This window comes from Lygodium microphyllum, chromosome 7 (assembly GCF_053477565.2).
Source record: "Lygodium microphyllum isolate KBCC chromosome 7, Lygodium_microphyllum_v1.1.10, whole genome shotgun sequence".
Lineage (NCBI taxonomy): Eukaryota > Viridiplantae > Streptophyta > Polypodiopsida > Schizaeales > Lygodiaceae > Lygodium > Lygodium microphyllum.
Window position 1 is genome coordinate 43662906 of NC_141141.1, and position 12885 is coordinate 43675790.

The 12885-nt window shown below is 42.4% G+C and overlaps 1 protein-coding gene across 3 annotated transcripts in view; it reads right to left on the minus strand.

The window, feature by feature from the left end:
* Positions 1–11301, minus strand: part of LOC148033395 (phosphatidylinositol-glycan biosynthesis class X-like protein) — a 36588-nt gene extending 25287 nt beyond the window's left edge. For all 3 annotated transcript variants that reach the window (XM_087681302.1, XM_087681301.1, XM_087681303.1), the window contains exon 1: positions 10798–11301. In XM_087681302.1, the coding sequence (XP_087537428.1) occupies positions 10798–11115 (318 nt within the window). In that variant the 5' untranslated portion in view covers positions 11116–11301. The remainder of the gene's footprint in view (positions 1–10797) is intronic.
* Positions 11302–12885: the final 1584 nt, after the last annotated feature.

Sequence of the window (12885 nt, forward strand, 5' to 3'; positions counted from 1 at the left end):
GGTGGTATACAAACTGCCAATGGAAACAACTTAGGATCTATCTAGTGGTCCTCTGCACAATGAGTGTGCTACATGTTGTGAAATGCTCATACAGCATGTGCCACTTGGATAGTGCCCCTCTTGGGGAAATTGTTTACTTGCCCAAGCGCCCCAGTACGAAGATGATGAAATCATGCTATGCAAAGGGTGAAAGTACAATAGGGGGAAAGGCCGATATCGAAGACAAGTGCCAAAACTTGTGGAATACCAAGAAGGGTAGGAACCCCCTCTCAACCTTGAATGGCGACGCCAAAGGAGGAAGAGTCAAATGTTGGTCTTCATGTGGTGCCGAGAACCATAATGAGAAGAAGCATCCTGACTCGAAGAGTGAGATAGAAGTCACCGCCATGATAGCATCCAGAGAGATGCTATACAATCCGCCTTGGGAGGAGAAGCCTCCGTACTCGTTAAAGAGCAAAACTCCTAGGAAGATGAAACCATGAAGGGAATGGCGCACATCCCATGTCTCCAGCCCAGGTAGGACTAGATAAACCTATATATTAGCCCTACATTGAAAACAAATTCTGCAAAAGAGAGCAAGATCTGCAATCACAGAGATCAGTAGTGAGATGCTTGAAAAACAAAACTAAAATGAAAAAGTAATGAAATGAACAAGTGCAATAATGCAAATGTCTGTGTGTGTAAATACAGTGGAAAACTTAAGAATGAAAGAGAAAAAGACAAGACTCCTATGGGCCCGACTCTATAGCCTAAAGTCCTAAGAGTGTGATAATGAGAAAAAGCTATGAGGATGGCCACCATCGCACATGTCCACTAACATATAGTTGCCAATGAAATGCCTAACGAGGTGGTGCGGTAGTCCTAGAAGAAGGAAAATGTGATGTGGATGCATAAAGTGCAATGGGATCGGTGCTAGTAGACCAATCAGCCAACCCCTCAGGAGTAGGGAAGGATGGCTCCACTGAGGCTATTCGTGTGCTACATGTTCAGTAGTCATGGAGGCTAAAGGAGCAAATGGGGCAACAGCAAGAGATATAGCCCTACTAGACTATGTAGTCGAAGTAGTCAGTTGTGGTCTTCTAGGTGGCAAACCTTGGGCCTTGGTACAACACTCCTCATCCACATGGCCCGACCTCTAGCAGTGTGTGAAAAACCTATTTTTCTTAGGAATTTACTACTGAAGGGGTCGTGGTTCTTTGTTTCTGTCGGAGAAAGTGGTGTCACCCTTGTTTTGGCTTCCTGCGCATCTTGCAAGTTTTTGCCACTGGTGATTTTTGCTCCCAAGAAGAGACAACCAACCCTCACCCCTCTGAATAGATGTGAGTAGAGGACTTCTTGTGGACTTGATCATGCAACATCACATAATGCAAAAACTAACATTCAAACTTGTAGAAGGTCGGCAAGCTACACAATGAGATAATGTGCTTGATAAAATAAAAGTATTTGTCAAAAAACTTGTTCAAGAAGAATGTGACCTGATCATCATCTAACTTTGGAGAGCTAGTAGTAGCAAGCTCGCCTAGTAACCACCGATATTCGGCCAACTTAACCTTCAAATCATCCCCTTCCTTAATGGAAAACTCCTGAAGCTAATAGTCGATGTTTATACGCCAAGTATAATCTCTAGCCGCATAGCGGTCGATGAGATGACTCCAACATTCCGATGCAAGAGGGAAGTGCTATAAATTGAGAGTGAAACTGAAGAAGCAAACCCTGCATCAACTCAACATTGGCTGTGACATTGCGAGCTCGTCATTGACAGATGTAATCAGGGTGGGCTAGTTGAGGGTCAGGCATAGGCTCAAGACCAACAATGAGGTTCCAAAGACCCTGAAACTCAAGCACTTACTGCATATAGTTTAACCAAGAAGTGAAATTAGACCCGTTGAAACGAGTCTTGTCCGTGAAGGCATTCTTGGCCGAGGCAACAGGAGTGGTAGTACTCAGATAAGGTGGATAGAGTAGGTACTATGGGGTAAGGAGTACACCTTGGGAATGGATCCCAGAGTACCCACCAGGCATACAAGAAGTATGCACGGTGGATCCAAATGTTTACACAAGACGACGGTATGGGCATTGTCACCGCATGAGAACCCCATGGTGAAGAGATAGGGATGCATGGAGCGGAGGATGGAAAGCCTTGCGTAGGAGTGACTCATGGAAAGTGTGATGACGCACCATAAGCAAAGGATGGAAATCCCTGCATCTAAGAAGTCATGGTATGTGTGTAGCTGGGGGTAGTGAGGGGAATGCCCATCACAGCCGTCCTAGTGAAAAAAGAGGTGCCTACATGAGGAAAGGCAGAGAGAACTATGTTAGAGGGTGTCATTCCCTGTAACGAAGTCCCATAGTGCATAATGGCTTATGGAAAAGGGTAGATGACAATGTTAAGAGGTGGAATGCCCCCTAACGAGGCACCTTGATGGGAAGTGGGAGAGAAGTACAAATATGGAATAGAGAATGAGAATTTGCTAGGAGCGGAGACACAAGGTCCAACTCCTAGTGTAGTAGAGGCGTGTGTAGAATGTAAGCCAAGGTTTTGAAATGAGTGTGATATGGCTTCAAGAAAAGAAGGTGAAATGGGAGGGAGAGAAGAAGAGTAATCAACTTTTCTCAAATGAAACAGAAGATGTAGGTATACCTAATGATACATGTCTGCTTCTTGGCCCCCTCTATTAAGATTTACATACATTTGACCATCCAAATCCTACACACCAAAAGGCAAAACAAAAAAGGGTTTTAATTCAAACAACTCAAAAGGGTTGTACGAACCTAACATAGGGCCTGGCCAAGATGATAAAGATGGATTGCTAGTTCTCTCAAATGTCATATTGCCTCCATGATCAGAAAGGTTGCCAACCTCACCAACCGGTCTGAAAGGAGTAGCAAAACTAGAAGAAGGGATGTCTTCTGGTCCATACTTGTTGTGTAGGTACTCCTCAAACTCCTCCTCTGTGAGATTAATGAAATCTGGAATATTTGGTATAGGTGTAAACATAGAGGGTGATGGTGAGGGTGAATGTGGAGTATCGTCTTCCTTGTTGAGTCCATAATGCCTCCTTAGGGCCTCCAGTGATGAAGAAGCCTAATAAGTCATCATGGGGTAACGAGAAGGTGTCCATGACATTGTGATTCGGTTATGAGTTGTGTACTATGTGCCTCGTGCAAAGACTAGCACTCCACAATATCCGCAAGATACTCTTTATAAGAGCATCAGCTCTAATACCATGTGAAGAAGACTGTGGAGGCATCGCTAAGGTTTGCATTGAGGAAACATAAAGTGTATGACCACGACAAAAGCACAACAAGACAAACACAGACACAGAAAGTAAAACTCAAAACTTAAACACAAATAGAAAAAGGGATAGAAAGAAAATAACTCTAAAGTAAATGAATGTAAGAGTATACAATGTGCCCAAGGGTAGAGCAGTGTGTTGGAGAGTGACATCCACCGGAGACGGATCCCAAGTTTGTGACCACAAGTCAAAGTGTAGGATGAAGAGCATGCAGCAAACGCAAGTGTCAGACGGGCCTGGAGCACCAAACGCAAGCAAGACAGGTGTGGAAGTGTAAGAGATTGGCATCTAGACAGGCAAGTGCAGATCTGAGCAATTTCCAGCAGCTGCATCAGGCAGTCCACGTGGCAGGTAGCTGATATCAGCAAGCGACAAGACACATGGCAGGTCTGCGTGGCAGGTTGGACAGCCTGCAGCAGGTCGGACAATTTTTGTCCAGTTGGCTGCATTTAATGCAGCCGGCCTGCATTATTTAATGTATTATTTGTGGCCTATTTATTGGCCCCAGTTTCCGCACACTTGGTGAGTTGTGCTCTCAGTTTTCCAAGCTGCAGACCATGGAGATTGTCCTCGGGGTTCACGGGGTGTGAGATCTTCGAGGTGGAGACATACACAGAAATACTCTCTGCACCCGTGTACATACTTGTATCCTTATACAGCATTCTTCACTGCAGATTTTCTACGTTCCACTATTTTTTACTCTCTCTATTTTGCCTCGCTCTAACATGGTATCAGAGCATTGAAGGACTACAATGGACTTACCTAAAGAGGAGATTTCAGCACGACAGAAGGCTGCATTTTCAACATTCAAGGGTGGGCAGGAGGGCTGCGCATCAAAACAAGGCTAAGCCAAGCGTGGGTGTACAAGAAAGGAGTAGATTAGCTGAAGCTACTACCGATTTTTGCCGTTAGCAGAGAAGGAAGAAGGTTACGTATGGGCCTTCAAGTGCAGATTTTACATTTTCATCACCTCCGCAACAGGTGAAGAAGGAGCAGGAGGAGCAATGAAGAGCTCTAGCAGGCTGCTTTCACACAGTCAGAGGGCAATGCTTTTTGTGTTTTGTGCAGGCATTGTAGGTGAAGATGTCTTCTAAGACCGAGATAGAGTTTCAAGTGATCATGGACCGAAAGGTGCCTCTGTTGTTATAGGCACTTCCATTAGATCAAAAGCTTGATATGCGAGAACTACCACATCTAGCGGGTAATGATGCTTGCCATTTTGGAGTTCTATGATTTGGCGAAACTTGTAATGGAGGCTATTCATCTCCCTCCTTCCCGAGACAAGTCTAGACTCTCTTCCAATGATAAGATGGAGTTGACAGAGGCTAATGCACATTGGGACAAACTCAATGCTCGCATTCACTCGTTTTTATTTTTCTCATGCAACACAACTGTTATCTCTCATATTGAGCATTTGATGGTGGCCCGCGAGATATGGCTCAAGCTTGATCAGATGTATAATTGTATGACCATCATGAAACAAGTTTCTTTGGAAGTGCAGATGAGGACCATGAGTGTCAACAAGTCATCTTCTATACGGGAGCATATTAACAAGCTGAGGCAGCTTCAGATACAGGTCCAAAATGCAGGGAAAGTGTTCACTTCTGAAGACACGGTGATAACTCTTCTTTCATGGTTACCGCCCTGTTTCAGTGGCTTTTATTCCACCTTGATTGCTTCAGGGGGGTCTGAGACTCTTCAGTGTGGGAGGAGTTGATTCCTATGGACTTGGACCAAGAGGAGCAATTGAAAGGGGCCAATGCATCTAAATCTAAGGCCTTAGTTCAATGGTTGGTCAATCTTCTCAAAAGAAGGAAAAAGACCAAAAAAAGGAGGACAAATCGAAGGAGGACAAGGAAAAGGAGTCGACTTATCCCATTTGTGGCAATACAGGTCACTGGAAGAAAGATTGCCTCGACAAGGAGAAGAGGAAAAGAAAAAGGAGAAATCTTCCTAGCATTCCGGAGCGGTGTGGCTGCTCCCTCATCAGCCACTTTCCTCCACTTGGAGATGGTTGAGAAATTGATCCTAAAGGCCTCTGATGCTACATTGGTAGACCCATATACTCGAGAGGGGATTGTTGACAGTGAAGCCTCACCGCACATGACTCCTTCAACAGGTGTTGCTCATTTGCCGCTTTCACATGGCCTAATTCTCATTGGTGATAGTTCTTCTATCCCTATTCAGGGACGGGGCCACGAGTGACATGCATCTTATTCCAGATGGACAAATGGTGCTCATACATCCAAGGTGCTTTATGTGCCAACTTTGGGATACCATTTGCTTTCGGCGCACAAGATTTGTGTCCTCGGCCTCTGTTATAGGCAGTTAGTTGGTTCCTTGATCTAGCTTCTCAATACTCATACTGACTTATGTTATGCTATAGGTGTGCTAGCCAGGTTCATGAGTGAACCCAATATGGTGCATTGGCAAGCTCCTCAGAGAATTTTGCAGTTCCTACAAGGGACACCGGATCTTGGGATCTACTATCCAGGCGGTACAAGTGCTACAGACTTGGTACATAACAGATTGGAGTGACTCAAATTGGGCTGGTGATGTGGATAGTCGGCGATCCACGACAGGTTATTGCTTTACCTTCGACGTTGGTGCTATTTCATGGAGCAGCAAGAAGCAACCCACAGTTGCCCTATCTTTGACTAAGGCAGAGTATCAGGCGGCATCTTCTACTACATGTGAGACAGTGTGGCTTCACAGGCTCTTGGAGGAGCTTGGCTACCCTTGCAGCAAGGTCCTACTATTCTTCAGTGCAACAATGAGAGTTGCACTGCCTGGGCTAGGAACCCTATATTTCATGCTCGGACGAAGCATATTGAGATCCAATACCATTTCATTCGGGAGAAGATTATGGATGAGACTATTGCCCTAGTCTACTGCAAGACAAAGAACAATCTTGCAGACTTGTTTACGAAGGCACTTCCACAACCTTTACTTCAACAGCACTCCAGATCCCTTAGCTTTCTGCCATGTCTAGGATCTGAGAGGGGGTGTTAGAGATTGGCAAAGAAAGTACAGATCTGAGTAGTTTCCACATCTGCATCAAGCAATCCACATGGCAGGCAGCTAACATCGGCAGGTGACAGGACACATGGCAAATTGAACAGCCTGCAACAGGTTGGACTATAGCAGATTGGACTGTTTTTATCCAGTCGACTGCATTTAATGTAGCCAACCTACATTATTTGATGTATTATTTGTGGCCTATTTATTGGCCCCAGTTTCCACACACTTGGTGAGTTGTGCTCTCAGTTTTCCAAGCTGCAAACCATGGAGACTACCCTCAGGGTTCACGAAGTGTGAGATCTTCGAGGTGGAGACATACACTGAAATACTCTCTAAACCCATGTACATATTTGTATCCTTATACAGCATTCTTCACTGCGGATTTTCAGCGTTCCACTGTTTTTTACTCTCTCTCCTCTCCCTATTTACTCTTTGTCTTGCTCATACGCTTCCACACTGCTTCACTCTGACAGAAAGTGGGTTGGCAGCTGTCGCCTGATATGGAGGCACCAAACACAAGCTGAAGATGCAGTCGCCAAGGTCAAGCAGCTCCAAACGTAAGCAGAGGAGGGTCAAAAAATTGTCGCCAATGCTGATGGAGAAGCGCTAGATGCAAAGGAAGGTGTGGCACAGTCGCTAAGGCTGGACAGCTACATGTGTGTGGACTAATGGCTAAAATTTGCACTCAAGGGTGAGAAACCTGCACAAATGGGATTCAGGCTGAATGGGGGCAGTTTGTCTATTTATAGATGAGGATGGACCCTCCCAAATTAGAGTTTCACTAAACTCTCTCGAACCACTCCCCCTTTTAGGGTTTTCATGAAATTAAGCTTGTTTTGGGGCTGTTTAAGTGGCTAATCAGCATAGAATGCATTTCGTAGCTCAATACAAGTTCTCCACTAGTTAATTCATTGTAGAAAAGCAATCTACAAAAAGTTTCAAGCTTTGCCTTCAATTGTTTTTGTTGTTTATAACAACTTACTGCAGCCTTTGCCTAACAGATATTTAATTCTATAATGACATGCAGAATCAAGAGAACTTTGGAACAAGGGGACACCTTCTCACAGGAAAGAGAAAACGATGGGGTTTGCAGAAGGGTTGTGAAACATTATGCAACAAATTGATATACACCTTGTTGTGGCTATGGAAGTTGTAAGCACACCAAAAACAGGTGGTGTTGAGAAGTTGTAGGCTCCAATTCCATTGCAGTTAATGCTAGAACACCACCACACCAACTACTAAGCAGATTCGTTGAGATGGCAAATATGCAAAGGCTCATAGCTTGATTGCATTATCTATTAAACATACTAGAAACCCACACATTTGCTAATGCAAGACAACTAAAGATACTTGGGATACAGCTGCACCTTTGTATCAAGGAAGAAATGAGGCCCCTATTGTTAAATAAACATTTCCTGGACAAGTAGCGAGTAGGCAAATGGCCATCGAGCAAGAGCAACAAGTAAGTCAGCCTGGTCGGACAAAGAAACACAATATGTAACAATACTTATGCTAGAAATCTGCCAGACTTGTTACCCTTTCTTGTATTCATGTTATTCATCTCCCGGTTATGAGCTCTAGCTAAGCCTAATCGAGACAAAGAAAATCGGACAACAATCAATGCATCTACATTTCAATTTTGCAGCCTTGTCGGTCAATTTATAGTTGTATTTACACTATGATATTAAGTGCATTTCATTTTTGACACGTGGCAAACCGGGTGCTAATTTGGCCAAGTAGAGCTTAGTCGACCAATATTGAAGACTAATTGACAAGTCGACCAGCATTTTCACCGTATTTGGTAGCTAGTCGGCCAATTTCCCTAATTGCAACTATTTATAGTAGCCATCTTTATAAACACCCCAAACAACATAGTATGCTCAACAATTATAATATTCATATATTTTCAAGACTTAATATTTTAAGAAATGGAGAGGATAAATACTTAAAGCTAAATACAACAATTTATAGCCGTTCCAATGTAAAAGTAATGGAGACAACATTAAGTATTACATACGGACAAAACCCCTTCCCCCCCTCCCCCGCCCCCCCTTCCTAAAGGACTTTATTTCTACTCGACCCGAGTCCTCTAGGGGAGAGCTCTAGGGGAGAGCTCAATTACAATCAACCAAAGAGTGAGAAGTAGTTCTCGCTCTCACAAGATTATGAAAAGATGTATATACACATGCATTACTTACTATGCAATAAAACAAGAGATTTCTTACAAGAAACGAGTAGAAAGAGAGAAAATCAGCCTTTCTCCATCATTGATTCACAATACATTGATATGGCCTCGTTTTTGTTCTTGAAATGGAAGAATACCTCAAGGAGAAAGGGCTGTAATAAAAGTTTGTTGTTCACTAAACAATAGCAAAAAAAAAAGGAAATATAGGGATATTCAATAGTGTAGAAGTGGAGGATGATGATATAGATGGATGGGCCTAACTCTACACTATCTTCAATTGTTGTAGCTCTCCTTATCGGGGAAAGGAGAGAGTAGTGCAAAAAGAGAAAATGGAGTAGCACAAGACAAGTGTCCCACCACATATCATGCGATGTGACAAGTAGAATACTTGGAAGCTTGTGTGACTATGGCCTTCCTTTTCAAGCTAAGTACTATCAAAAATAGAAACAACCAAATTTAATGAGCACCACCAAAACAAAAAACTTACTATTTTTTAAAATGTCATCCCTCTTATTTAGAATTAGCATTTTTAGACTAATCCGAGACTCCTAAAATTTAGGGACCTAAAATCTAAGCATGTCCACATTTAAGGGACCCCCCAACTTGGATACCATGTTAAAGCTCTTTACAAATACATTACAAAACCCATACTGAAATCTTCATATGAGTTTTTTATTCAAAGATATGTGCATTTTAAGTTTTCAACCTACATGTGACCAAAAGCAAGGAGCAACTACCCAATCTCTCTTCCCAATAACTCCAAAATGCAAAAACGAAATCTCCTTCTCCCTTCAGCCCCAATTCAGCTTTCCCAAACTTACATGGACAAGTTTTGCCAAGTCCCAACCTTCTAAATTGAATTTGCAACATTATCCATCTCATTAAATTAGTAATTATTTATGTGCCCAAAAAAACAATCTAACCATCCAACAATTAAATTGTCTATCCCAATTTATCAGCCAAGTGATCCTAAGCACTCATTAGCCCAGAACTAGCATTAATTAATTAATTAATATCAATTCCTAGTACTAACGCTAATGGATAATTAAATGTTCTAGGCCAAGTTCTAACACCTGGTACCACCTAGTACCTGTTAGGCATAACTAATTACAATTTTTGCCTTTGGCACCAACCGATATCTCGAGGTCCTAGAGGTCCCACACTATGAAATAATCAACATACACATCATATGTGCAAGTCACATTAGCACATTTAATTAAACATCCTCGTGATATCCCTACATCCTTTCCTCCCCTATCCTAATTGAAAAGTTTGGCATTCTTCTAACTAAAGGCATTGTTCCTTGTTGGACTCTAAATACCAACGCTCATACAACTTCATAGGCCTTAGGACATGTTTAAAACCAAGAACATGCACCATCATGCTTGGCCATATTTTTTCCAAAGTCTTTGGATCCATTTTGGTAGAAGAAATTGGCCCACATATTGAGCATAGGCATGCAGCCAAAGGCAGGTTATTTTGGGAGGACTCTCTCTTCCTTTAGTCATGATTGATATCGTCACATTTAGAGCTCTCATACATCATGTGCACCCCTTGGCTTTTGGGCCATGTGGACACATCTAAACAAGCAAGAGCGCAAATAGGTCTCAAAAGTCTAGGTAGACTAAAAACATTTAAGCTAAATATTGCCTCAAGGAACACAGCTGCATCCAAAGCACTTGCAATGGTCAAAAAGGGCAAGACCAGCTGTCTTGCCATTACTCGCCACCAACTAGGTTTCAAAGTGATGGTTGTGGAACATCTGATCAGTTCAACCTCTTAGATTTCACACCAAGGTGCTTGATTAAGTGATGATACTAAAAACAAGGATCAAAGGAAAAATTTTAAAAACACGATTGGCTCTTTCTTGTTGTACTCTTTCTTCTCAAGAAGATGAAATCATGATGGCAATCTCTCAAAATTGTGAAATGACTATGGCAATCTATTTTAGAAGAGAGATGAATGGCAATTCATAAGTACAAGTCCGTATGTGACAGTGCTTCAATTCCAATGCTGGCAAGACAGTCAATCAAATAAACTGATTACAATCGGGTGCATGTAACCACTATAGCCTATATGGTCATAAATATGTCACTAAAACTACAAGGTCTGGACTGTGGGTTAAGCTTCCTGACAAAAGGCATATAAAAATATTTAGTCTCTTTCTTTTTTCTCGATACAATTTTGCTGTTTCCACCAATGCTCGCAAGAAGGTCACTCGTACATGTAAATATTCTTTGATCCAACCAGCCCCTTCCCCCCCAAAAGAAATATAAAAATCAAAATCAAAATTACCTGTCCGCCATGGTGCAGATTTCTGAGACGGGCACTGAAGATACCCGCACTGGTAAACTCGGCACCTCCGATGGAGTGCTCCAGCTCAGATTGCACCGTTTTGGCATCAGCAGAGAGGCCATCGCCGGCACTCGGTCGGCGGAGAGGAGGAGGAGGCGAGCTGGGAGTTCGGATCACCTGCTCTATTCTGGGAGAAGGAAACCCCGTGATGCCCCACTCCTCGTCGTCGTCTGGCAATTCATCAGACCGGAAGGCGGATGCGATAAAGGACCCGGCCAGAAGAAGGAACAGCAGGACGATGAAGGCCTTGTCGGCCATACTTGAGGAGAGGTTTCTTACAGCATCAAGAGGTCTGGGCTAATAAGAAATAAGAGAGGCTTCTTAGAGCATGTAGAGGCCTTGTCAGCCATGCTTGAGGAGAGGTTTCTTACAGCATCACCTCGCTGAAGAAGAGGCATTAGAGAGTCATCGTGCCACCTTAAGAAGCTCCTCGTATGCAACCACTTTCTACCTTCCATAATTTTTGTAGTTTTTCTTTTGACGAGTGCATCTATACATTGTTTTTTGCACGGGAAAATCTCTCCTTTTTTCTTGAGAAAATTTTATTAGAGGTATCAAATTGTTTTTTCCTTTTTTTTTAATGGTCTTCAGGTGAGACGATTGCGCTCTAATTTCCAGATTTTGTTAAATTATTTTGCAAATTCTTTTTTATTTTTACAAATTTTTCAATAAGCTAATACAAAAACTGTCAACCTCACAAAAAAATTTCCTAGACTTCACAAGCTGCTTTGGTAGCTCTTAGCACTACCCATTGTGCTACTCTATCCAAAACAAGGCCAAGAAACTATACAAGACAACAGAACCACCTCAAGATATATGAGTCGACGAATGGGTATGATCATAACTACAAATTCTTTTGCACGTCTCACAAGCTTGACATATATGCATAGAAATAGGTATGTTCATAAGCCCATAAAATTGATACAAGAGTATGTAAGCCCCTTGAAGCTCTTGAATGAAGTAAGAGTATCTAAATATTTTATTGGCCACTAAACAACAAACTTAGAATGTCAGCATGAGTCCATTGTACAAGTTATTCAACTAAGCAGGTGACAACTTTCTGCTCCATGAGGGGAATACATGGGGGAAGACATGTCATCAAGGACTAAAAACAAACATGCCCTCTTTGGGGGACATAATAACTCCCTCATATCAACCACTTCTCTCCTATGTCTTCTCTTAAACTCCCATTGTCCTCTCCCATCTATGCATTCAACACCTTCATCTCTCTTTCATACTCATCTTGCCCCCACTCACTCAGTGGTCTCCATTATACCATCTCCCAAAATACCTCCATAGGCCTATAAACTCTTTAGCATCCACTCTCTCCTACATGCAACCCTTTATTTTCTCCAAAAATATCATTCTCCTCCACCATATATTGCCCACTACACATATGTGTGTGCCCCCTTTCTCCAAACTAACACCCTCTCTTATGTAGGGCCCTCTCTTATATAGGTGTCTTTGGCTCGCTTCATGCATGGTTCTCTCATGCTTTTGGTATGTTACCCTTAAAGTTAGTCATGAAAATCACTTTTATATTGCTAAAGTAGGTGATAAACTATTGCTTTACCAAAAGCTAACCTTTATGCTTGGCTTGAATAGCTACTAATAAAAGCAACCTCTCTAGTATCTCATTATGGTAGCCAATGTCTTTATGTGAGTTATCCATGTCAAGATGCTTCGAGATTTGACATTGATCCTAACTCCATGTTGCTATACACATTGCAAGCTCATTGTTGTCTACCCATATAATCAGGCTCATCATAGCCTCTCATCCAGTTTTAACTCCACACCATCTCACCATAATTGGCACCATATCCACGACAAGATCAATGCTTCATCTAGGTAGCCATATTGGCCAGATGCCTCTATCCACTGCACCAACCGTTTTTGACTATTGTTCTTGTCATCATGGGTATTGAATTTTATAGGTATCCCATGTAGATCATAGGCTTTCTCTTGCAAGTACTAATCCACATGGGTTGTTCTTATAGTTGTGGAGCTGTATATGCTCAACCCCATAGC